Source organism: Cibotium barometz, chromosome 11 (genome assembly GCF_041138505.1).
Source record: "Cibotium barometz isolate CiBa-2024 chromosome 11, ASM4113850v1, whole genome shotgun sequence".
Lineage (NCBI taxonomy): Eukaryota > Viridiplantae > Streptophyta > Polypodiopsida > Cyatheales > Cibotiaceae > Cibotium > Cibotium barometz.
In genome coordinates this window covers 35,448,773-35,476,369 of record NC_141056.1, presented here as the reverse complement: position 1 = coordinate 35,476,369, position 27,597 = coordinate 35,448,773, and the positions used below count along the sequence as shown (strand labels likewise).

Sequence of the window (27,597 nt, the reverse complement as noted above, 5' to 3'; positions counted from 1 at the left end):
TGCATTGATGAAAATTGTCTTGGAGGGCCTATATGACATGGGTATAAAGAGGATGCTAGTTTGTGGAAAAATGATGCACAATATAAGCATCTATATTCTCTTTATATTTTGTCCTTGGTTTGAGAAAGTTGTAATGTTTTTTAAAATTTTACAATTATATAAATGTTTTAATCAGCACCACCTCAGTTTCCAAATTTGTACTATAGGGGAGTTGACTCTTTCTCCTTGCATACAATAAAAAAAAGTTAAATATGTTTATTGATAATGCTATCTATTATTGAAGCATTGCTTTTTTCTTAACAATGGTCTTCACTTGCGCAATGTTTGAGAAAGCACCTTGACGTCTTTAGGTGGGATTGAGAATATAAGCTAATAGGTTTATACACTAGGCTGGCAAGAAACTAGAGGAAACTAGTGTGCCAAAGTTTCAAAGGAAATGTGTGTCTCCCAAAGAAAAGTTTCATGAAAGTTGGTTGCAACTCAACCTGATTGTCCATGATCTTGCACGAGAATGGTCAGAACTGCTTGTTTGCCCTCAGATTTCTTCTTTAAATCTCATTGCATGAGTCAAGTTTCAATTGGAAACATGTCATGCAATATTCTTAGGTAGCGCGATGAGAGTAGTACCCTTGTAGTATCCTTGTATGGTTTTTACCTTTCCTTGAGTGCTTCTTGAATGAGAGTTAATTGGGCCATAGGAAAACGGTCTCAACAACTAAAACTTATGAACTCGTGAGTTCATTGGACAATGTGAAAAGGGCTTTAACTAAAATAGCTTAGAACTTTAGCAAGCATGTGTAAAAACAATTTTGAAAATGGCGGGAGAAATACAGTTGTTGATGATGTTGTGATCATCATCTACACACAAGAAGAATCTGGAGCTTCCACAGCTATGGCGTCCTCCACCCCTGCCTCACGGCCTTCGTCTCTTCGAAGGCCTCACAATAGCTTAACCCCGCAGGCCCCCAGCCCTACCGCAGCCTTCCTGTCTCTGCTGGCCGAGTGCGGCTGCACCCTGTGCCGTGAAGGTCTAGTCCTCCCCGCTTGCGATGCCCTCGTCTTCCTGCACAAGCTTGAGCACCGCCTCAAAGCCGACTCCGCCCTGCTCGAGAGCTTCATTGCCGGCCTGCAGGACTTTATTTCCGGCGACGCCAACCTTCGCAGGTTAGAGTTTCTTGCCACCATTCTGTTGAAATCGTCTGCGATGGTTTAGTGTAAAGGGATAGAGGTCAGGTTGAGGGCTCGGTTAGGTCTTGCTATCATTCTGCTTATTCTGCTCAGGTTATCTTTCTCCGATATCATTCCTCGCTGATTAGGGTTTTCCCTTTTCTGCCAGAAGTCACGTTTAAAGCTGCGAAGCACAAAAAAACATCTACACTGTCGAATTAGGGTTTCGTCAGGGTAGGCTTATTGTTAATTGCCCGTATTATGTCAGGGTTTAGCAGCTAACGGATTAGGCTTTGGGCTTACTAGCTAATCGTGTAGGGTGTTTACCAGTCAATGGCTGTTTTCTTGCTTAGGGTAAGTATTTTCTAGCTAATTCCCGGACTTCTACCTAGATTTCAACAGTTCGTGTTTTCAAGTTATTCAATGGGATAGGTTTCTTCAGTGTTTTTTAAAATTAAATTTGAGATTATCCATTATGATACACTTCTCCATACGTTGAAGGCCTGCGAAGCATAAGAACCTTAAGCATTTTCCATTTCCAAAACGGCATGTTTTGGGAATTTTAGCCGTTTCCTTCTATTGTTTTGGTCCTTTTCCTGCAGCTGGTGTTTCTCCTCTATAACTTCCATTCCAACAGGCCACGTGTAGGCCAAATGACTTAGATTTTTCTTTCTTTCTTCTCGCAAGACTTTTTTTTTTTCTCTTCCTTTCCCTCTTGAATCCATTACTTCCCTCACTGCAGATGCTACCTCCGTTGCTGATTATGTTGCCCAACAGAGGCAGCTGCTGGAATAATTTTGGCAAAAATATGAGAAAGCCGAGTGATATATTTGAGAAGAGGGTTTTAACTGTGGGAAGCAAGCTATAATTGAAATGAAAGTGCGGGAAGATTAAATGGCCAAGATCTAGAGAGAAAGGTCAGCTAGACACAGGAAGAATGCTTCTATAGAGCCAATGAGGTGATAGCCCAAGTGGTGAAGGTGTTTGCCTAGGGCCAAGAGGTCTTGGGTTCAAAACCCCACAAGGTGCTTCCTTGGCGGCGTCGCCTACGAGCAGATAAAAAGCTCCTATGGACGGTGACAAATGGTGGTCTTGGGTCTGAGGCTAGTCGGGGGGAAAAGAGAAAAGAATGCTTCTATAGAAGGAAGCCATAAAAATCCTTTGGCTACAAAAGGAAGAAGTCAAGGAAGCCCAACAATTCTTGCAATAAGATCCGGACACGATGATGTTCGTGTGATTCTCTTTCATGTTGGCATATCCTTCCCATTACAAAGCATTGATAGAGTGGCTCTTGCTTAGCCAAAAAAATTATTCGGGTACATTACATGCTTTTCATGTGCTTTAGGAAGGGATATATTCGATACTACCTACAGAGGTGCGACGTCAAGATACCCTTTGCCACATTCTTTGAAGGCTTGGAGGGTTTCACTAGGTTAATTGAGACTATGGAGGATTGCTCGATGATGATGAGTGTGACTGAGATATGTAATACAAGTAGGGGGGTTGATCCCGTTCAAAACAAATTATGAATTGTACAATGTTAGGGTTGTTCCCATTTTTCAAATGCTCATATGACAAGCCTTGCTCTTTGGTATTTCTATTACCCATGCTAGGTGGAAAACACGGCACAAAGTCCATGCTGATCTCAAAAGGATGATTTGGAATCTCTAATGGCATCAACATATTAGGTGTCTTTCCATGAGGCACCTTTATCTTCTAACAAAGTCCATGGTGATCTCAAAAGGATGATTTGGAATCTCTAATGGCATCAACATATTAGGTGTCTTTCCATGAGGCACCTTTATCTTCTAACAAACGTGCGATATTTCTTTTTTTGCAAGAAAGAGACTTCTATTAAGTATGAAAGAATCAATACAAAACCATGGCTAGAAGTCGAAAATCCTCATCACAAAGTGTAAGGTAATTGCAGCCAGTTAGGGACGCGGTAATGCCAAGAGATTTCGGGGGGTGTCGAAGAGAAGATCCCATGATCCCATTCCCTTACGAAGAAAACGCGCTTTGCTTGCATTGATCTACTAGAAGGTCCCTCCTCGTATACGGGCCCAAGTGGCCATAAGGGTATGAATAATATCTCCCCAAATGGTACAAATGCACTGAGTGTCATAGATGTGGGTGCCCTTGATCTTCTTGATACATCTAGCCCTTGATACCACCTAGGAGATTATTGCTGGCATTACTTCTTGGCCACTTGCAATATTTTGACTCAATCATGCAAAAGCTTAGAATTCTGGCAAAGCTTGTGAACAAAGAAGGGATGAAGTCTCTTCTTTATGATGATGCTTAAAGATGTGTTTCTAGCTAACTATTGTCTCTTAAGATCTCAACTCTTTTATGCAAGAGAGGTTAAGGCTAAGTAGAAGGGAAAGCATTTGGTGAAGCGTGTCACGCGCACATTCTATCCATTAGCCAACTCAGAGGTTGAGTGCGTGGTCGAGGCATTTGTTCCAATTCATTCTATTCTTGTCCAAGTGCCCAATGAGGAGCCAAGTGTGGACAACATTATTATTATTATGGTGTGAACACCCTACATTAGGGTTGGCCAGCCAACTCTAGCCCAAAAGTCACAAAAAATAGAGGGCTATCATTCATTCATCATTGAATTATTGAGAGCTTAGGAGTTGTGCTACCATTGAGTATTTTTATTCCATTGTAAATAAGTCATGCATATGAATACATTAGTAGGTTAGGTCATCTCTTTATCTACTGTGTTTGTAGCCACCAAGGGTGCCCACATTGCATTGGGCCGGACCATCTCTGGGCATCACGCCGTAACAACGTCACACCGCCATGCTGTAACGTTGCCATAGTGGGTCAGTCCTATAGGAACCATCGCGGAGCATTCGGTGGACTATCCAGAAGCGGAGGCACACCACCAACGGATACATGAGAGGTGCACGGACCGGCATTGAAGGCATCAAACCGACACTCCAACATAGAGATAGGAGATTCTAAGTCTTAAAGGGGATTGCTAATCTCGCGAAACTCAGGATACAGAAGACGGTGTGAGCATTTGTGTGACAGGATCCTCAATTACGAATACTTCCGTTGCATGTTATAGAGGCCAAGCCAACCCTCTTGGTCCAGCCAATCTTCCTAGCGTGGAACCCCTTTCCACGATGCTTCCAACCTTCAAAGGATCCTCCGTTGAAGATGTAGATGACCACATTCGGTGGTTCATCTCTATATGCAAGAGTCCAGGCCTTGAGCGGGAGGATGCCTTCTTGGTACTCTTTCCGTCCACTCTACAACGCTCTGCAGATAAGTGGTTCAGTCCGTTTCCAACTGACAACTTTGTGGACTTAGCCCTAAAGAACACCTTCCTCCGCACCTTCCATCTTGGTAATTATGAGGACCTCATTCTCCAAGAGTTAGGGAAGTTGTAACTGCTACTAAGGGAGAGGGTGTCAAAACTTATGACACGGACCACAGTTCCGGTAGCTTGCCCACCGGCGTACCCTGGCGACTTCATGGTGCATTAGTGGATGACACGTCTTGCCCAAAATCACCCAACAAAAGATTTGAGAGAGTCGCCTCCCACCAACTACCTTGTTGGAATTCTAGGAGCTAGCCTCCCAACTAGAAAATGCACGACTCATGCGTGAGTGTGATGTGGGCTTTGTACATCTAACGGGTGACGCCACTGGATGATCTCGTGGCTCAGCTGAAGTGGGCGCTGGAGACACTCAAAGTGAGCCAGAAATCTTCAAGTGAGGAAAGTACCTTGTTCCAACTTAGAAGGGAGATTGAGGAATTGAAGACACAAGAAGAGGCCAATAAGGGGCTGTGGTGTGCTATATGCCAGTCACACCCCGTCCAAGAATGTCCAAAGAGGAGGTATTGCTCCTTTTGCAACATGAAGACAAGGATTGGTACTATTTGAAGAGGTTATGTCAACTTCGTTTTGCAATATACAGTAGATTAGGTCTCTCTCTCCTTCTCTTTTGTGTCTTTGCTAAACATAGGATTAGCGTTATCTTCTTTGCTTAGCGTTAATCATGAACACGCTTCTGCAACGCATGTTACAGTTTGCATGATTGTCTGCCTTGAAAATGTATTGGAGTCGGATGGTACCAAGCTCAACTTGTTCCCTGGTAAAATGAAAATGGACACCCACATGCTTGGTACGGTTAGAAAAAATAGGGTTGCCAGCAAGGGCAAGCGCACTCTGACTGTCGACAAAGATGATAGAGGCGGTGTCAATGGGGACGTGCATGTCGGAAAGAAGTTGATGAAGATACATAGCCTAGTGGTGGCGTCATAGAGGGCTCGGTATTCGGCTTCTGCTGATGAACGGACAATGGTGTCTTGCTTTTTTCTAGACCAAGAGAAAGGGGCAGATCCGAGGGAGAACAAATAACCACCATGAGAACGCGTCGGGAATCGAGATCACCAGCCCAGTCGGAGTACGTGTAACCACGCAGGGTGATCCCACGATTGTAGTGAAGTCCATACAAATAGGTACCTGCTAGATAGTGAACAAACCTCATTGCTGAACTCCAATGTGGCCCCTTAGGAGCATTGAAATACTGACTTAAAATGGATGTGCAATAGGAGATATTAGGACGAGAATTTTTGAGCCGAATAAGTTTCCCAACCACTTGTCAGTAGGCTCGCTCTTCATGTGGAGGTGAGTCCACTTCCTTTGACAATTTAACGGTGGGATCCAATGGAGTAGCCATTGGGATAGCACCATCAGGAAAGTAGGAAGTAATGAGTTGGAGACAATACTTCTGTTGAGACACGAAAATACCATCAGGATGTTGGATCACCTCCATGCCAAGGATGGATTGTGGTCATTCGAGCAGTGGGTGCAAAGGTCTCGTTGAAATCAATGCCTTCTTTTTGGTGAAAGCTGTGCACAACTAGTCGGGCTTTGCATTTGTCCAAGGTACCATTGGCTTGAAATTTGGTGCGGAAGATCCATTTGGTTCCAATGACCTTCTTATGACGAGGGCGATCCACAAGGGACCACGTGCCATTACAGTCAATGCTTTCGAGTTCTAGTTCCATAGCCTGTTTCCAAGGTGGAATTTTAATAGCATCTTTCCACGATATTGGCTCATCATGTGCCACATAGTCTGCGGAAAAGACAGAGGCGAATGAGGCACGAGGAGCGAGTCTGGTGGACCGACAAGGATTGTCCAAAGGGATATCAAGGAGAAGCATGCGATAATCACGCATGGTTTGTTGATATCAGCGAGGGAAAGGGTCCCTGATCTTGTAAGAACTTAGTAAATTGATGGGAGATAAATTCACCACCATTGTCACTACGAGCAATCCCAATTGAGACGCCCATTTGATTAGTGACTAACTGAGCCCAGGTGGAAAAATATTGGAAAGCGTCAGATTTATGCTTTAGGAAATATACCCACATGTACCTTGAATAATCATCAGCAATCAACATGTATTAGCGAGATCCATTCAAGGAAGGGGTTGGGGATTGGCCACTCAAGTCGAAATGAATCAACCTGAGGATTCCCGAAGCACGATGAGTAGCATATTGTGGGAATGGGGAGCGATGTTGCTTACCCATTTGACAGGGTTGACAGACATCCTTTGTCAGTTTGAGGCTGGGTATACCTTCAACTAACTTGTCTCGAGATATCTCAGAGAGTGTGGCTGAGGGTAGATGACCATAGCGAAAGTGCCATAGTCGTTCAATGTCGGAGGGAGCTTGGGTCACATAGGCTTGAACCCAATGAAACTCTCAACTAGCTGAAGATGGCTTAGTTAGAAAAGTAGACATCCAGTACAAACCATCCTTTTGAGCTTGACCTCTGGCAACCACAAGACCGATAGTTTTATCAATTACCTCGACAACTCGTTTGTTGAAGTAAACACCACGATCGAGTTGGGTCAGCTGGGGTACAGAAAGAAGGTTGAGGCAATTTAGGGACAAGATAGACATTGTCCAAGGTAGCTTGGTTGTTGGGACCAGTGTTGGTGTCAAATAAGACAGTGCCAATGGATTTATGGGCATCATTGTGTTGTTGCCACATCGAACTTCTCCCTTAACGGGAAACTGAGAGATGAAAATGTTAGCATTGCGTGCCATATGGTGAGTAGCTCCACTGTCAACTACCCAAGTGACAGGATGGCCGCGGGGAAGAGTTGGATGGGCCTCAATGATGGGCACACAAGGATTGTCAGGTAATTGACAGATTTGAACGAAGGCAGAGGCTTTCCCCCGCGGATGGCCGTGTTTAGGCCTTTGTTTCTTCTTCTTTTTGGAGTAGTGGCTATAATCAACCTTAAATGTGACTTGAGCAATATTGGCCAATGGGGCCGGGATGAGGTGTAAGGGAAGACCAGTCAGACATCTCTTCAGGAGTGGTGAAAGAAATTGACTGGGAAGGTGGGGCTTGAGCAACCCGACTATTGGCTCGCCACTGGGAGGAACGCGGCCAAGTAGAACCATTTCCTTGTTGCTGGGTCCTTGGAGGGGAGCTTGGCAGAGTAGGTGGTGGATTGCTACCCCCTTTGGATCTCCAATTTGGAGCATTGCTACCACCTTGGTTGTTTTGGCAGGTGGAGGTAGTGGGGTTGGAGGTGTTGTCTCTATTTTCCTTGGCTTTAAAAACACACTCATCATCAACATGTCCAAGCATTTGGCAATAAGTGCAAAATCTATTCTTTTTGGGAATATTTTGCTTGTGGGGAATGGATGTTGAGGTAGGATTTTTGGAATCAGTATTGTTGCCCGGAGGTTTGCCTTGATTTCCCAAGTTGCTGTTCCCTTTCCCTTGCTGTCCTTTTTGAGTAGAGGTGGTATTGGACACAAGGGCCCCCTCTTGAGTGGAGGAAGAGGATGACTTCTTGGGATGAAATTGGTCATGCAATCGAGCGAAGCGCAAGAGTTGGCACTCACACTCATATAGGTTAGGCATAGGTTCTAAACTAATGGTCTGTGTGACAAAAGTAAAGAAGCTAGGTGGCAACTTGTTTAGTAAAGTGATAACCTGATCTTCTTGGGACTTGGCAGAACCAGTGGTGGCAAACTTGGCGTTAAGGCGCCGATATTCAGGAACTTTGACGGTTAGGTCATCCCCTTCTTTGATAGAGAAAATTTGAATTTGATGCTCAAGATCAATGTGATGCGTACGATCATGTGCGGCATATCTCTCTGCAAGGTGTGCCCATATGTCAGAGACATAGGGGAACTACTGGAGTTGTGAATGAAACTCGGACAAAAGGCCTTGCATGAGCTCCACTATAGCAGTGGAATTTCTAGCTTCCCAATGGTGGCTGATGACTTCAGGAGGTACTAGGGAAGGGTGGGGTTTTGGTTCAAATCCCTTTACTAGGTTCCAGGAACCTTGGGAAGTGAAAACTTGTTCCATAAGATTAGCCTAGGTTGTATAATTAGACCTGTTAAAACGAGTCTTTTCTGTGAAAGCATTTCTGGACATAGAAACATGAAAGGAAGATGGTGGGGGAGTCCAGGAAGGCCGGTGTCCATATCCAGAGTGAGTGTTGAGGAGGGAAACCAAACAGTCCACCAGGACCAGGCATAGGTGAAGGACCTATTGAGGGTGTTCCATAAGATGGAATAAAGTTTTGGGTACTCAGCATAGGTGGAATACTTGGTTGAGGGACAAACCCTGGAGAGGGCACATAATTGGGAAAAACACTAGTGCCAGAGATGGGTTGGTAAACCACCTGATACCCTGGAATGCTAGGTGATACCGCTATGCCAGAGGGCATAGTGTTGAAAGATAATTGGGATGGGTAGAACCCATATGCATGACCCAAAGGAGGTGCGGGCAGTGATGATTGCATGTCAACATTGGGAGGGAGGGTTTTGTTTAAATATGGGCAGTATTCCATAACACATTAGGAGTAGGAACAAAAAGTGAACCAGAGGAGAAAACAGTGTTACCTCCTTGAACACGTGAAGTAGGCGAGTGAATTATACTCCTAGGCCCTCCTCTGTTTGGGTTCACAAAATGCTAGGGATGGAGGGTAGTTGATGGTATCGTTTGTTGAACCTGTGCTATAGAAGAAAATACCCAGGTAGAGTTAGGAACATACGTACTAAAAGGCACATATGAACCTGACGCGGTCACCGACAGGAATGATGATGGATCTCCGAGGTACGTGTCCTTGAGAAAAAGTCCCATACCGAAGTCCAGTTTGTCGGCTAGAATGAGAAGCCGAGCTCTCTAGTTGAGGCTGAATACTTGGGTCCAATACTGGCACACTGGCTGTGGGCATGTATCCTCCTTTGGAAGTAACGGCTGATGAGCTCGGAGAAGAATAAAAAAAATGCCAAGGGTGTAGAGGGTGAGTGGGTAAAAGTAGGCTGGTCGACTCCCAATGAAAGACCTCGAACAGGGCTCTCCAGTGAATAAGGAGTCCCATCCTCCGTGTGATCTATATCAGAATAAGGAGAGTCAATATCTGGTATGAAAGGCGGATCCTCCGGAATCGAGGGTAGGCCATCCATGCTGTGTACTCTCGAGGTCTTCAATCCCTTTGCTCACGATTGCTCTGATACCATGTGAGGGCAAAAGAGACCAAAGGACCAAATATACGAAAGATCAGAGCAAATCACACAGTATGCAATGGTAATATGTATATAAAAGATGAAGTCCAGTACAGGAGCTCTATGTGAGACTCCGAACAAGCAGAGAAGGCTGCTGTCCCAAAAACGCAGATGACAATCCCAAAGTAAGCCTGATGTGAGCGCCGATATATGCCTGATGTAGGGCTGAGAAGTAGGCGCTGATGTATCCCTGATGTAGGGCTGACAAGTAGGCGCTGATGTATCCCTGATGTAGGGCTGAGATGTAAGTGCTGATGTCCTGATGGCTGCTGATGGAAAAACGCACAAGTCAGCTGTGGTGAAAAACGCCGATGTATGCACCATGGACCAGCAGCAGCAAACTGTGATAAAATGCAGAAGAAACACTGTAGATGAACACGTCCAGTTCAGCACCAACAGGGAAGGGTTCCACCTATTTGTAGGCGGCCTGTTCCAACATCAGCAGCCGGTACAGAAGCACGCTGAAGGGCTGTCCTGAAGTGGGTGATCAATCCAGCAAGAGAAGAATGCTGATAAGCGACCAGCCAAGCAGAAATCGTCAGTTTGTGGTGAGGTTTAGGAGGCGCCTCATATTTATATGAGGGCAGGGTGTTGGTCTGCCAGCAGATAAATAATATAAAAGAAAAAGGTGGCCCTTTTTGGGCTGGGTTAAATACCCTTTTTGGGTATATTTTCACACACCCCATCGACATCCCACATCCGACCTCGGGTGCAAAGGCTGTAGGCAGAAGGGTAGCAGGCGGAAGAAAGTGCAGGGGGGAAGGCGACGGTGAGGGGATGCTAGGCGTGCAGGGGGGAGAGCTCCAGCTTTGCTCGAGAACACTTTTTTCATCATGGAGACTTCGTACTACATTTGGTCTCATAGACCATTGAGGTCTTTTGTGTTAGAAGTCATCTCCTGTCTAGATTTATACACCAGGGCCTTTGTTGTGGGTGTGACCGCCCTTATCAGGTGTTTTATCATTTTTCCGCACTCCCCGCATTTTTCCCCTATTTTTCCCATTTTTTTGTGGCTTGGGAGGCAGCCCTGAGTTGGCAGGAGGATCCATTTGTTGGCCGACTACATCAGATGTGTGTACTAGAGCTGGCCGACTGTACTTGATGCAATCGTGGACCCTCAGAGCTGGCCGACTGGTTGCATGCTGTTGGTCGACTGTAGATGCAGTCGTGGAGAATTTTTCAGCAGGCCGATTGCACATGTGGGGGCATATAAATAGGCCCCCACCCCCATACCACTCATTGTATCATATTCGGGATCTTCTTGTGTATAACAGAGCAGAGTTACACGCCTACATCTCTCTCTCTCTCTTGTGCTGTTTTTCTGCATGCGTTTTTTGCTCTTGTGTTCTCAGATCTGGTCATCATCTCCGCTGCGTATTCTGACATGGTATCAGATCCCTAGGCTCTAGATAGGTCTTGGGATTTGTGTGAGCAAGAGGGAGACTGTTGTGTGGCTGATTGGTGGACTGTTTTGGGCTGATCGGGAAGAGAAGGTGCAAGAGGAAGGCGGGCTGATTTGCTGGACAGCCACTTGCAGGTTTTAGTTCTTCTTTGTTCCCACCCACCCACCCTTTTCACAGTACATCCCCGCAATGGTAGATCTGTTTGAGATGGCGGAGAGACATGTGAAGATCCCGACACTCCCCACGTTCCCGGTGGACCATCAGTTGGACGGGAGTAACTACGGCATATGGAAGGTTATGATGGAATCTGTTCTGGAGTCTTACGACCTCGCAGATTTTGTCGTTGTTGGTGTTCCACGGCCGGAAGTAGAGGAAGGGGAGTTACCGTCAACCCGAAAGGAACGGGAGGCTCAGACACAGATGTGGGATCGTGTCAACGCCAGGGTCCGTTCATCGGAGAAGTCTTTTGAGAAGAAGTCCGACGCTGACCGCGAGAAACTGAAGGCAGAGAGGACCTGTAATGATTGTGGCGAGAAAGGCCACTATTGGAGGTAGTGTCCCAAGCGGAAGACCGAGAAGGGTGAAGATTCCTCAGTAGCAATCATGAAGACTCCGGCTTTTGTGCACCTGGAGGTGATGGACACCATTGTTTCATTTTCTTCAGGCAGGGAGGAGATTGGAGGACTCCCCGCGATACTCGGGAGTGGATTCTCGATAGTGGTGCTTCCAGGCACATGACTCCTTCCCGTTCCGGTTTACAGGATCTCTGCAGGCTTTCTGGTCATATTCTTACTGGGGATACGTCCACTATCCCAGTTCACAGTGAGGGTAGGATGGAGATAGTTCCCGATGGCAAAGGGGGGAAGCAATCTTCCCAGGTGTTGTATGTTCCGGCACTTGGTTTTCATCTGTTGTCAGTGCATCAGGTTTGCAAGACTGGCGTACGGGTGGAGTTTGATGAGCATTTTGTTGCTCTCCGGTACAAAGCAACAGGCCAAGTGGTTTGGGAAGGCGGAGTGGAGAATGGAGTTTACAAGCTTTCAGCACTCTCTCTTCCAGGTCCTCAGGTTTGTGATGAGTGGCAGTTTGGTAATGGCCACTTAAGTGTGGATACGCTGCAGGTGCGGGCTTTCTGAGACCAGGTGGTGGATAGCTTGCCAGAAGATGGCAGCAGTTGGTAGGAACTTTCGAGTACTGATGTTGGTAGTTCTTGTGTTCGTCAATCAGAGGAAGCTGAATAGGTCACTTATGCTCTGATGTCTCGTAGTATTCGGGACAAAGAACCTCCAGTAGATGAGGATGTTCTTTCCATGGGGACCTTTCGGAAAGCCAGGCAAGTGGCAGGTGATTACTTGCAGAAGGAGGTGTTTTCTCCGGGCTTTGTGGTTTCGGATTCAGAGGGGGTGGTTGACAGGTTTCATCAGGTTTCTAGGACTTGTTTTTGCACCGTAACAGGTGTTGATCCTTGTGAGCAGTGTGATGCCTCTTTGACTCAGAAGCTGTATGGTTCATTGATCTGGTTGATGGACACCAGATTGGACGGGAGCTTCCTGATGAGGCGGTTGAGCTCATGGTTGCGGATGACTCTTTGGGAGGCAGGATTGCGTTTCCTGTGGTTTTTGCGGCATGTGAAGGATCATGGACTCTTGTACACAGGAGGGGAATTGATTGATGGAGTCTGACTCCACGGTTGGAGTGACTCAGTTTGGGGAGGAGATCCGGACACGAGGAGATCTACTTCATGCCCAGGAGTAGTTTTATGGAGCAGTTGGAGACAGTCATCTTTTGCGTTGTCGAGAACAGAGGCAGAGTACCGGGCTGTTTGTGATGTTGTTTGTGAGGTGGTGAGGATGCAGAGGTTGCATAGCAGGTTTGGGCTTCCACTGGAGGAACACATGGCCATCCAGAGGCACTTTGTTCGTGAAGAGATCGTTGTTGCTGATGACATCTTGCTAGAGTTCTGTTCGACGGAGGACTGTACTGTGGACCTCTTCACGAAGTCGCTATCTCAGGATTTGCTCAAGCGGCACCCCAGCTCCCTGTGGTAGGTTTCACAGCCAGGAGCTGAGAGGGGGTGTTAGAAGTCATCTCCTGTCTAGATTTATACACCAGGGCCTTTGTTGGGGTGTGCCCGCCCTTATCAGGTGTTTTATCATTTTTCCTCACTCCCCGCATTTTCCCCCTATTTTTCCCATTTTTCTGTGGCTTGGGAGGCAGCCCTGAGTTGGCAAGAGGATCCATTTGCTGGCCGACTACATCAGATGTGTGTACTGGAGCTGGCCGACTGTACTTGATGCAATCGTGGACCCTCAGAGCTGGCTGACTGGCTGCATCCTGCTGGCCGACTGTAGATGCAGTGGTGGAGCCTTTTTCAGCAGGCCGACTGCACATGTGGGGGCATATAAATAGGCCCCCACCCCCATACCACTCATTGTATCATATTCGGGATCTTCTTGTGTATATCAGAGCAGAGTTACACGCCTACATCTCTCTCTCTCTCTTGTGCTGTTTTTCTGCATGCGTTTTTTGCTCTTGTGTTCCCAGATCTGGTCATCATCTCCGCTGCGTATTCTGACATTTTGTAGATGTTAATATAACTTTCTTTCCTTTTCTCTTTCGCTATCATCTCATTTTGTTTCATTTCATTTTAATCTAGTTTCTTGATTTGTTAATTCTAGTTTCTTGTTTTCGTAGTTACTTGATTAGTTGAACATCGAAGTTTTATTATGTCCTTGTATTCTTTGCAAAACTTTTATATTTACTCTTTGTTTTATTTGATTTTGTTGAAAGAGTTCTTTGTTATTGCGCTTTGTCAAAATCCTCTGAATCTATAAGCATTGATTCTTTGTTTTCTTCAATTTTGTTGATAGAGTTGTTTGTTATTGATATATTCTAAAAGGTATGTTTGTATGTATGGGTGTATATACAAAATGCGCATGCACACACACACACACACACACACACACACACACACACACTTTTTAGTAAAAATACACACGCGCGCGCGCGCGCGCACACACACACACACACACACACACACACACACACACACACACACACACACACACACCCCGTGTGCAGTGGCTTGCACTTGCACTAGTTGATGGGTCCCAAATGAGGCTTGCTTTTTACTAGGTTGGCTTAAAAATTTCATGATAAATAGATGGAGTCAGTTGCTCAAGTGAGTAAGCCCAGAAATACCATTTGCACTGATTACACTACTTTGGAGCAGGTTGTTGACTTCATTTGCAGGCAGTGGGCAAGAAAGTATAGGGGGAATAGATAGTCTTGCACGGCTGCTGTTGTCCATTGCAACCATCCAAACTCGAGTTGCAAACATCTTTCTGGAGAAACTGCCAGAGTATTGTACAGATGCTGAAAGCTGTTCCTCAGGTTTTCTCCTGAGTCTTAAGGACAGTATACCAAGGCTCATCTTGAGCCAGTTCAGATGGCTAGATTATCTAGTAGACGGTGAGAATGTAACAAGTAAGTTGATGGAAGTACTATCAATCTGTCCAATGGGATTACAAAAGGAAATCATTACTTTGATCCCAGAAATTGTGTCGGATAATGCTCACGAGCTTGTTGTGAGTACACTAGAGCAAATGTTACAAGGCGAATCCCAGCTGATTGCTCCTGTCTTAGATGCTCTTTCAAACCTCAACCTGGAAGAGGGCCTTTTGGACCAGGTATCTACATGGAAAATGCCATAATCTGCTATTGTTAATGAGCTCAACCATGAATGCAAGAGTGGACCATGCAGCTTATGTCAGTTCTACATCAAAAATAAATTCCAGGTAGTAGCTATGAACCTGATTCCTTCTTCTTTTTCTGTCAGGTTGTGTCACTGGCAATAGCAAGTCTGAGATCAGCAGATGCAGAGGATCTGCCTCTTGTGGTCAGGTTTTTGTTGCAATCGGCAACTGCAGCAAATGTGAAGAGGATTGTACATCAGCTTCGAGAGAATCTGCACTTTACTGCTGTTGTTGCCACCAAGGCAGAAAGGCATGACAAGAAGTTGAAGGGCAAAGCAATCTTGACAAATTGCGAATCTCTTGTGCTGGAGGCAATCCGATCAGGCCTGCGGTTCCAAAATGTGGGGAAGGATTCTCAAACGCTTGTGTTTGTTGCTAGTGCTGGCTAGAAGCACCATCTGAAGTGATATGCAGAGTCTAACCAAGTGTTCTTGCTACTTATTTGGGCAGGTTATGAGTGAAGCAATCCTTAAGGAAATCAAAGGTCTTGACCAGGTTCAGGAGCACAAAGTGATTGACTTCTGGCTGCTTTTGATCATCTATGCAAATGGAGGGCCCTACAAAAAGCCTGCTGAATCTATATTGAAAAGAAAAGCTATCGTAGGGCTCTTTGGAAAGAACCTGCTTAATCAATGTATACGTGGAAGAGTAGCATTGTTGCAAGTAAGTGGGTGCATAGAGATTTGATGTGCACGTGCCTTGTAGTCTATGAAGGCAGATATATTTTCCATTCAACTATTGTAGGTTGCTGATCTCAGTGCTTGGTTGGTATCTGCTAGGATTACTTTCAGCCCCTTCTGTCCATGAGCCATGGATTGTTATCTTGCAAGGAGTTTGCTGCCAGGCGATTGGGGTCCCAAGTTTATGTACTTATTTTTGAAGAGTTTACAGATGCTTATCACAGACAAGAGGTATTCATTCTACTTCGACATATATGATGAATTTCTCCTTCATAAGTACTTCTTCAATTCTAGAGTCACCTTGAGAAGATCCATAGTGGCTGGACAAACTAGAGAGTTCCGGATTTGTTTTGTTCCGCCTTCCAGCCTGTTTTTCTTCTGGTTCTGCCTTGCTTCCCTTTTGGTCACCCTCACTGCTTCTGCCCTCTCTTGCTAGCGCGTGCTCTTCGTTTGGCGTTTGAGAATAGCCTGCCCCACCCCTGCGGCGGCCCAACGCCTATGCTCGCCTTTGCGTGAGCTGCCCCTCATCTCTTTTTTCTCTTTCGACCTCTTTGCCTTTGTCCTAGCCTCTTGCTTTAATTTTCTTTCTGCCTTGCTTCCCTTTTTGGCCACCCTCTCTTGTCATAGTCAACCGCTTCTGCCAATTCTTGGCTGCTCATGTGTGCTCTTCATTCTGCGTTTAAGAGCAACTCCCCCTTTCCCCACCCCCCCAAGAAGTGGGCGATGTCCTCACTCCACTCTAGTACGTGGTCAATGTGGAAAAATGGAGCATCGGGAAGATCATCTTCCATTCCTAGAGGGGCTTCTCTGTTTGGAATCCAAGAAAGGTGGTTAGCATGGACATTCACAGATCCCTTTCAGACGGTGATGGTAAAATCGAACCCCAAAAGAATGAGCAACCATATGGTGATGCATCTTGTGTGGTGCAAGGCTTATTCATAGCTAGGAGGTAATGCCTATACTTCTTTACAACATATACTATGGGTAACCCCTCTCTCTCAGTGGTTGTGTAATTGCGTCCAACACCGTTGAGTTGACAGTCAGCAAAGGTCATAGGGAAGTCCATGTTGTGCTCCCTTGGCTATGCTAACAAGCATTCGATAGCAAATGCTGAAGCATCGATATGCACATGGAAAATTAGATCCGAGTTGGGGGATCTTAGGATGGATGCGCTTGCTAATGCCTTCTTCAGTTTTTCATATGCCCATTGACATTCGCACATACATTCAAAGACAATCAACAACTTATACAAAGTTCTTGCATATATGGCATACAAGAAGATAAATCTTCTATAATACCCTACATGTCCCATGAATCTCGACACTCCCTTGTAGTTGATGGGTGGTTGTAAATCCAAGATCACATGGATCTTTTTTTCATCTGCGGAGATGCTGTTCTTGGAGACAATGTGTCCAATGATGACATCGTGTTTTCAACCCAGAATCGACATTTGAGTGGGCTCAACGAGATGCGGTAGAGTCTGTATCTCTCAAAGACTATCCTCGTCAAAGACTAGCTGAGGATGAGTTAAGATGCTCCTTCCACTCCGAGTGTACACACGAGTCATCAATGACTATCTCCAAGATCTTGCGAAGGAGATCCTTGAAGGCTGTACACATCAAGTGTTGGAAGTTGGCGAGAGTGTTGGTCAAGCCGAATGGCATGACACGATGAGCGTAGGTTCCCCATTCCATCGCAAATGCTGTCTTATATGGATCGGATGGTCAATCATCACTTTGCTCTTCTCGCCACCTCCCTTGGTTCCTTTCCATCCTTCAGTCCGCCAGGTGTGGCGAGCTATCTCTCACGCCCGCCCCCTTGGTGCAATTGATGCAAAGGCCTCCTCGGATCATGTACAGATAGATGATGTTTTTGGTTAGAGGGATGTGTCAGCTGATGCATCTTTGCAGAGAGATGATATCTCAAATCAGGACGATTTTGTTGAGTCCTCTCTACTTGAAGGGGGCGATATGCAGGATGTTCAGCACAGTCGGGATCATGTATTGCAGGATTTTTAGCATGATGCCATTGCCCTTGATGCCCCGCAGGGCGAACAGGTTTCTCGTACATATGCACGTATTGTGCATGGCCTCGGACAAGGGCATGTCAGTGGACTTTGCCCCGTGGATTTTCCCGTCCTCCAGCATTATGAGAGGCATTCTCAGGCTGCCCATCGTCTTCTTAGATTGGGGGTCAAACCCTCTTCTCTTCCATGAGAATCGCCTCATGGAATATTTAGGGCCTTGGAGAGCTTCCCACCCGTGGTAGGAAGCGCCTTTTGAAGGACCAGCTTCACCCTGCTGTTACAGGAGGGTCTATGGATGTACTTTTGTTGCAGGAACACAAATTGGATAGATCTCAGTGTGGCAAAATTGGTAAGATGCTTTCTGGCCACACCTTTTGGTCCTCGGCAGTTGGGACTAGAGGGGGTGTTTGCATTTCAGTGGCAACATCTGTTATGCCTCATGTTATTGGGCACGGTGTTATCATCCCAGCTAGAGCGCAGTGGATCTTGATCATGCATGAGGGTCAAAAATTGGGAATCTTGAATATCTATGCACCTAATGTGAGAGGTGAAAGGGTGGCCTTTTGGGACAGCATTACAAATGTCATTCCCGAGGTTGATCATTGGGTAGTGGGAGGAGATTTTACTATGGTTGAGCAACCTTCTGACAAGAAGGGTGGACGCAGAGGGGGTTTACACCCTTTGAAGCGAACCTCATGGGAGAGGTTCACGCTTTCCTTTTTTGGCAAGGATTGCTGGACTATGGATGACTTCCAAAGAAGGCCAAATTCCTTATCTTTCTCTTGGCATAACCGCAAGAGTGGGGATGAGAGCATCTTTGCACGTCTAGATAGGTTTTATGTGGATGATTGGTCCTTGGACAGAAGAGGCACCATTGCTATTATGCCTGGCACCACCAAATCCGATCATTGCCCCGTCGTTTTGTGTCTCAAGGAGCCTGGGGCTCTCTCGACCTCTCCTCGTGTGCGTATCCTTGACTCTCTTTATCTAGATGCTGACATCTCCCTTGAGATCAGAGAGATATGGAGATCTTGTGACGGTCCTGATCCTCGTCTCATAATATTGCACTAGCTCTTGAGGACCAGCCATCATTATCATAGCACTGCCTTGTCCAAGAAGAAGGAGGCTCTGGACAAGGAGAGAGCTATTAGGCATAGGATTGCTGCTCTTCAGAGGGAACATGAAAAGCATCCACATGCGTCTTGGATTACAGACCTCTTGACCACGGTTAGGGCAGAGCTGCAGTTGGCCATGGACAGGAGGGCAGAGTTCGCGTTTCATGTGCGAACGAGGCTTTTTGCACTCAGATGGGTGGCAGATGCAACAAAGAGTTTTTTTCAGCACACATGCCTTCCCGTAGCAAGGATTCGGTGAGGTACTTGCAAGATTCACAGGGTGAGGTTCAGATTGAGCCTGATAAGGTGAGGGGTATTGCTTTAGATTTTTATCGGTCTTTGTTGACTGCAGAGGTGCCCTCTCCTCAGAGAGATGTGGCACGACAAAAAGTTTGGGAGTGCATGTTGGGCTCATTAGAGATGCTATGTGTTCTTCCCTGGATGCCCCTTTCTCGAAGGATGAATTCCTTCACGCACTGCATGCTCTTTCTAGTGGTTCATGCCCAAGGGATGATGGTCTTTCTCTTGGCTTCTTTATTCTTTTTTGGGATCATATTGGAGATGCTATCATTGTTGCCCTTCAGGAAATGTGGTTGTCGGGTATGATGCCGCCATACCTCACGGAGGGGTTGATTCACCTTATCCCCAAGAGTGGGGACAAGACTGACATCAAGCAATGGAGGCCCATCACCCTCCTTGGATCTGTATATAAAATCCTAGCTAAAGCCTTGAGTATAAGGTTGCAGTCGATTCTCCAAAGGACTATCCATGATACACAGAATGGGTTCCTCCAAGGAAGGAGTATATTTGATAACATCTTTTCTTTCTGGGAAGCTGTCGAGTGGGCAAAGTCTAGTCAGCATCCTCTTGCCATTCTTTTGCTTGATTTTGAAAAAAGCTTATGACATAGTGGATTGGGATTTTTTAGAGGGCACAATGGCACACATGGGGTTTTCCCAAAACTGGATCAGAGGGTTGTCCTGCCTATACAGGGAGGCTCATAGCACTATTTTAGCTTGTGGGGGGCATGGTGAGCGTTTTCGGATTTCCCGTTCAGTGAGGCAGGGCTGTCCCCTCGCCCATTTACTGTACCTCATTGTAGCTGAGGCTATGAGCAGATTTCTTCATGCTGCCACTGGTGTTGTGGGTCTCAGGCTGCCTTTATGCACGGAGGAAGAGTTTTTGGACTCTCAGTTAGCAGATGATACGGAGTTGTTCCTTGAGGCTTCACATGCTTGTTTATGTGCTTTCCGGACAGCCTTGGAGGCCTTTTGTTTGGCAGCAGGAGCTACTATCAATTGGCATAAGTCAGTTGGTTTTTGGATCAGTGATTCTCCTCTTGCAGATTGGCGTAGAGATGTTGGTTTTACTTGGAGTGAGAGAGGATGCTCTACCAGATACCTTGGTTGCCAAGTGGGCGTTGACATCTCCCCTCCACAACAGTTTGCTCCAGTGTTCTTAAGCATTAAAAGCAAACTTCATCACTAGAGTAGGAGGAAGCTCGACTTGTCTTCTAGAGCTTTGGTGGTTAACCAAGTTTTGCTAGCCACGGCTTGGTTTATCGCTTCGTGCTGGATTTTTCGTAAGGGTTGCATTGGCCAGCTTCGTTGCCTTATTCGGAACTTTCCTTGGTCAGGGCTTGATGGAAATGCTCACACCAAGGCCATAGTTGCTTGGGAAACCATTATCAAGCCTAAGCAAGAAGGGGGATTGAATATCATTGACCCTGAGGTGCAATGTAAGGCTTTGCTTGGTAAGCTTGTTGTTAGGGCCTTTCTTCCAGGCACCGAGCCGTGGAAGCACTTTCTCATGCAGCAGATCACGAAGTGTGTCCTTGTTCGCGGAGGTGATTGGACTTTCAGCTCACGCTTTATTTTTTCGAATGCAGTTCACCGCTCCCCTTCATCCCCCCTGGTTAGGTCCCTCCTACGGGCCTGGGACTGCCTGAGGGGTTTTTTGGTACACACCCCCCCGCGTTCAGCGCAGGAAGCTAACCGGCAACCCATTCTGTGGAATGATTTGATCTTAGATGTGCATGGTAGGCCTCTTGGGACAATTATGCATATTCTTTGGGTTGGCTGGGAGACCCTATGTCCCACAGTGTTGGCTTGGAAGATGCTTTAGAGCCTCATCGAGGTGCAGAGATTGGATTTCACAGAGCATTTGAGAGGCTCTAGCCGGAGGATTGCACAGATTGATGTAGCCATTCCCAACCATTGGATTACTGGATCTTTCTTGGAAGGCCGTCATCATTCTTGGTTTGGGGTTTTTTCTGGGACAGGTGTTCCTCTTCAAGTTATGGGTCTCCCCTTGCCTAGGGAGGATGATGTACCAGTCTTTTTTTCTGTACAGGATGGATGGCAGCTGGAGAGTTGTGACGTGCAGGTCCTTATTAATGGCCCCCAGATTCATCTAGTCAGAGTTATTGGCAAGTTAGGGAAGCACGTCTTTGTTGACCCCCTCCCCAGGGATGATCACAGAGAGTGTTAGCCTTTGGTTGTAGGGTGGCTGCCCTATCAGACATTTGCATTGGGACCCCGGTGAGTGGGAGTGAAAGGATGCTTGTAACCCTTCGAAAAGCATGCCTTTTTTCAGTTATACGGTGCGGAATGCCAGACATCTTATCTTGGGATACATTCAGAGTGTGTCCCTACTCTTGGACCCCATTGGGAATCTTACGGCATTTCGACTGACATTTAGAGGGTATTTTGGCAGAGATTGTGGCATTCTTATAGGAAGCCACAACTTTCCTCCTTTATCTGGGTTTCTCTTCATGGCGGTTTGGCCACCAATCAGTGGAGGTCAGTTACTGGTGCTTGCGCAGCATGCCCTAGATGTGCAGGAGTTTCGGAGTCAGTTTACCATTGTTTATGGGAATGTAGGGAAGCACAGAGGGTTTGGTCTGCGATTGCGCGCCTCTTTGGTAGGATTAAGAGGGATGCTATCATTTCTTTTGGTTCTATCATTTGTTTGACACAGTCTCAACCTCAGCTGAGATTCGAGGGGACTGACAGGAGCTTGGCCATTATGGTTAGGCAAGGAGTTGCTCGGCAGTGTTGTCTTCAGGATTTGCCACTTTCACACTTTGTCCCTCCGGCACAAAGGTTAGACAGCTCTTGGGAGATTATTGCTAGCATCTCAGCCTGGAATATCTGGAAGGCTAGATGCACAGAGGCCATTGAGGATACTCCCGTTCTTGTTTCTCAATGTCTTTGCAGGATTTGGAGTGATATTATTCACACCATTATAGCTACTTGGGCCAGAATCCAGGGATCTTCGAGGGCTACGGAGAGGAAGTGCGGCCAGTTTATGAGAGAGTGGGACATTGGTATCTTTTTCACATCCTCTCATTCGGGACCCTATTGGCAGCACAGGGCTCCTGATTGGTTGAGATCTCCACCTTGCTTGGTGTGAAATCTCAATTTTGTAAAAAAATTTCATACTTAATAGAAGTCTCCTTTCTGGAAAAGAAAAAATACCCGAAACTTCTGAGACAGTGCAACATTGCATATGGGAGTGTAGAGTTGCTCAGAGGATTTGGGACTCTATAGCTCAACGTATGTGCAGATTGAGAAGAAAGACCATTTACGGGACTCTATAGCCACACTAAGGGTATATATACCTAGATGAATCCAAGAACATGCCCAAATTCACCTTATAAGAATGTGCAATTTATAACCTCATGGTAGCCATCCACAAGACAATAAACCATCAACTCCATTATGCATACATAGTATGGACTAGTAGATACTACGACATCCCCACTAACGTCATCAAAGCCCAATAGTGGATGTAGAACTTGGTATCAATATATGCTCCCACCCCCCCTCCCCCCCCTCCCCCCCCCCACACACACACATAAGAGCATACATTCATAGAACATACAAAGGTTTGTGTACTGAGTTTCTATCAGAGCTCCAGAGATACAAGGCAGACTCAGCCATAATGAAGCCTAGCACTAAGAATTATAACAAATAGAAAGAATTATTACAACAAAAAGGTAGTTGATAGGACATGCACCACTAAAGATAGAAAGAATTAACACAATATCAACTGGTTGCAACTTGGACAAAACGAAAACTTCACAATGTGAAATTTGCATGTCCGCTAATACAACATAAAGATATAGCTAGATGAATCCAGGAACATGCCCAAATTCACCTTATAAGAATGTGCAATTTATAACCTCATGGTAGTCATCCACAAGACAATAAACTATCAACTCCATCATGCATAGTATGGACTAGATACTATGACATCCCCACTAAGGGTGCCCACACTGGCCAAACCACCACCACACCACCACACCGTAACACCGCCATAATAGATCAATCCTAGAGGAACCATCCCAAAGCATTCAGTGGACTATCCAAAAGCGAAAGAACAACACCAACGGATACATCAGTACACACACCGGCATTGAAGGCACTGCACTGGCACTCCAACGACCATCTTCCGGAGATGGGAGATCCCACCTAAGGCCTATTCCTCCGATGGCATAGTATCACAGCTTGGTAGATTTGGAGGGCTAGATGCAGAGAGGCTATTGAGGGCACTCAGATATACGACACTCAGTGCATTTGTACTATATGGGAGATATTATTTACACTCTTAAGGCCACATGGGCTCGTATGCAAAGACCTTCCAGATCTACGCATGCAAAGCGCATTGTTTTCATGAGGGAGTGGGATCAAGGGGTCTTTTTCTCAAAGACCCCCATAGAACTCTCTTGGCACCTTTGTGCCCTATATTGGTTGAGATCAACCTACATTTTGGGATGAGGTTTTCTTTTGCTCCGACTTCCAACCGTGATTTTGTAAGGTTTATTCATACTTGGAAGTCTCCTTTTTGCCAAAAAAAAAAACAACAAAGGAGCGGGGGCAAGACCGAGAACCTCAAGGTTCGCTCCCTCAAGAAGTGGTCAAACTATGTCGAATACCACAATGTTTCAAACATTTTGTGTTGGGTCTAGAGACTACATCTTCGAACGAGTGTTGCCCTACGAGGCAACAGACCTAGTAGACAATCTGGAAGACAAGGACATGGAAGTCATCCACCCAAACCAAGAGATAGGGGATGCATCATCCAAAGCCTCAATGGCTAAGGTGCCCTACTACCGACACCAACTAGAGCCCTAGTCAAGGACATGTGCATGGACGAGTTGGCAAAAAATCCACTAAATTGTATCTGCCGAGTTCTTGCTCGTCCCCTCCTCCTCCGAATCTGCATGTGCACCCTTGCCCTTCCCTGCCTTGGCCTGCACCTCCTACCTCGCCTCTCTAAGCTTCTCGCTTGCAGCTCCCCTGTGCTTGCATCTCTTGCCTTCCCCTCTCCTATGCAGTAGCGCCACACCCCCCCCTCTCTTTGTTGCGCTCTCCCCGCCTCTTCCTTCCGCCTGCGCGTGCCCCCCGGGCCCCCTGGCCTGTTTGCCTGCCCCTTCCCCTCTCTACCAGCCCCTCCCTTTCCTCCTTTCCACCCCACGCACCCCCCCCTCTCTCTACCTTTGCGCACCCTCCCTCCCTTCGCCTGCGTGCGCCCCCCTCCCACCCCCCCTCCTTTCCTCCTTCCTCCTCGCCTCTCTCGCTCACCCTTCACCTCCTCCTTGCCTCCCTTTCCGCTCCAGCTGAGCTCTCCCCTTCCCTTTCGCCTTCTCGTCAGCCCTCTGTTGGAATGCACAACGGAAAATGAGACAAGTGTTGTAAGAAACAAAACACAGAGGTGTAGAGAGAAAGAAGCTATATAAACTCTACTATATACAAAAAGATCCGATACAAGATGAAGTGGGGGACCAAGGGTGGTATTTATACCACCCTACAGTGTTGGTCGGCCAGCCTAAAAGTAACCAACAACAAGACTGCATGTCCACGACTGAGAGAAAGGCCAGTTGACCAGCAAATACCTATTCGGCCAAGACAAGAACAAGTTGACCATGTCAAGAGGAGTCAGACAGCATCAGAGGACCCCCACGACCAAAAACAGGGAGAAAAATGAAGGAAAATGGGAAAACTCCTGGGCGGGCACACCCACAACAAAGGCCCTCACTGAGTAATATGTACAAACAAGAGATGACTGCTAACACCCCCTCTCAGCTCCTGGATGTGGAACCAACCCCAGCGAGCAAGAGTGCTACTGGAGCATCGCCTGAGATAGAGACTTCAAAGTGATATTGTATCTCTATGAACTTGGTCCAAGCATGGAAGACCGAGTTCCGAGGAATAGCTATACAGCTCTGGTTATCGCACTGGATGACCGTGGGTTCCTTCTGTGGAAACCCAATCTCGCCAAGTAACCTCCGCAGCCACACAACCTCGCAAGCAGCACCACAAGCAGCCTGGTACTCTGCCTTTGTAGTAGAAGACAAGGCAATAGTTGGCTACCACTTGTTGCTCCATGAAATAGCTCCTGAGCCAAGGGTAAATCCGTAGCTTGATCTCCTCATGTCTGGATCTCCTCCCCAATCTAAGTCACTCCAACGTTGAAGTCTGACTCATTCCGTCGTTCCCTCTCTAGTGTCATAGAAGAGTCCAAGATCCTTCGTACCGTGCAGATACCGCAAGATCCGCAATCCTACATCCCAATGAGTCTTCAAGGGTGTCTACATGAATGAGCTCAACAGCCCCACTGGAAAGCTCTAGTACAATCTAGTGTTCAACAACCAAATCAATGAACCAACAAGCTTCCGATACAAGGAGGCATCAACCTACTCACAAGGATCATTCACTGTAAGTTTGGTGTTCGGGTCCATCGATGAAGTAGTAGGCTTGTAGTTCTCCATCCCAAAGGTCTCCAGCAACTCATGAACATATTGTTGCTGAGACACAAAGAACCCCCTCTGGGCCTACCAAATCTCCAATCTCAAGAAGAAATGGAGTAAGCCTAAGTCAGTCATCTCAAACTCCTTTGATGAGCTGGATAGGGTTCTCGTGGAGTGGATCCGTGGTGTTTTAGGACTTTACTGCGCCTCTCACGATCAGGTTCTCATTCAGGGAGCCCGTGGTGACAGATTTTTCGTCTCTCACTCGAACCGGCTAGGTTGTTCTCTGGCACCTTATCTTTACTTATTCGTTGCCGAGGCCATGGGCAGTTTTCTCTCAGCTCAAAAGACGGGGCTACAAGGATTGCGTCTCCCCCTCCGTACTTAGGAAGAGTTGCTAGACTCAGAGTTTGCAGATGATACATCAACTTACCTATCAGGAGATGTAGGGAATCTCCAAAGATTCCCTAAGGCGATTGAGATCACCTGTCGCACATAAGGAGCGCAGATCAACTGGCACAAGTCGTGTGGCCTTTAGGTAGGCTCTGCACCCACCCCGACTTGGCGCCCAGTTGAGGCTTTTCAGTGGATCCCGAGGAGCACTCGGGTTTGCTATCTTGGATGTTAGGTGGGCATAGATATCTCTCTGGAGCAACATCTCGCCCCTCTTCTTGAGCATTCAAAAGAGCCAGAAGAATCTTCTTGCACTCTAAACAACAAGGCTATACAACAAGTCATCACATCAGAACACTCAACATTTATTGGAGTTCCACAAGACTCTCCCTCGCTAGTAGAGTGGTAGTGGCGAACCAGGTCCTTCTTGCCACCATGTGGTACATTACTTCTTGTTGGACCACCTCCCAAGCATGTATTGGTCAGATGTAGCAGTTGATCCACAAGTTTTTATGGGCCAGCGGGAGGCCTGCCAGGGCCAAGGTGGCATGGAGAATGATCATTCAGGCACAACGTAGAGGGGGCCTAAGCATCATTGACCCTGCTATTCAAAGCTGCACCCTGCTGGGCCAGCTGATTGCTAGAGGATGGTGAGCCTTGGAAGGATTTCCTGGCTTGAATTTCAGCCGGCACCCGGACTCTAGGGGGCCCTTGGCTGTAGAGTACCAGATGCATCTTCACATAGATGCGGGCCCGTTGATTCAACCCTGCCTTTGAGGAGAGATTTGCAACGAGCTTACTCCGAGCTTGGGACAAGCCGGCCCTTAGGCAGGGCTCCGGTTGCTCCAGAGAAGCGTCTTTGATAGCCATTGATCTGGAACCCCTTGATCTATTTACCTAGTGGCCATATATTGGGGGCCCAACCTCATGTGTCATGGGGCGCATTGAGCTTAGGAACTGCCAAGTCCCTTCGAGATTGGCTTGCACACAGGCAGCTACCCCTGGAGGTTCAAGAGAGAGGTCTAGCAAGGATCCGGGGTATAGACAAGCTTAGCATCAATATCGACTCTGCTATTCCTCAAGAGTGGTTGGCACCTATCCCAGACCCGACCCCCCAACTGTGACTAAGAGTGTTTACTCGGCATGATATTCTTCTAGCAGTCCACGGGGCGGATGAGGACAATGGTTTGCTCACTTTTTCTACTGGTCCCCATGGCAGATTAGAGAGATCCGAGCCCCCCTTGGAGGATTTCAGTGGATGCACCTTATAGAGGGTGAGGGTGATTGGCTTTCAGTGGATGCACCTTACAGAGGGTAGGGTGATTGACTTAGCATGATCCCGCTGATCGGGAGGAGACTCTAGATTCCCCCCTTTTTGGATATACAACACGACTAGGTCACAGGATTCAGATGCTAGAGATTGATGGTACCCTAGCAACATCAGCACATTGGCAATCACAAGGCCTCTCCCCGCGTTTCCTCAGATTTTTGGAAGAGGCTTTGGGATAGTTTTCGGCCTCGAAAGATAACCCTCTTTCTTTGGCTGATGGCACACATGCGCTTGGTGGTTGGCACATGGTTGGTAGTTGGAGGTCGGCCAACAGCTTGCCCGAGGTGATTCTTAGGGATCCAATGAGGTGTGGGCATGCCCATCATCCCCATTATCTAAGGAAAATACCTTAGGCTATGTGCACTAAGTAAATAATACAATGTGTGCATGGACAGGGCCTCGACCTAG

At 46.8% G+C, this 27,597-nt stretch overlaps 1 protein-coding gene across 1 annotated transcript in view; it reads left to right on the top strand.

Annotated features, from left to right (window-relative positions):
- The first annotated feature begins 815 nt into the window (after positions 1-815).
- The window catches only part of LOC147634120 (fanconi anemia group D2 protein), a 111,980-nt gene continuing 85,198 nt past the window's right edge, over positions 816-27,597 (top strand). Inside the window, 5 exon segments of the mRNA XM_086805234.1 lie at positions 816-1,164; positions 14,369-14,825; positions 14,975-15,232; positions 15,342-15,554; positions 15,671-15,802. Coding sequence (XP_086661360.1) covers positions 893-1,164; positions 14,369-14,825; positions 14,975-15,232; positions 15,342-15,554; positions 15,671-15,802 — 1,332 coding nt within the window. The 5' untranslated portion in view covers positions 816-892.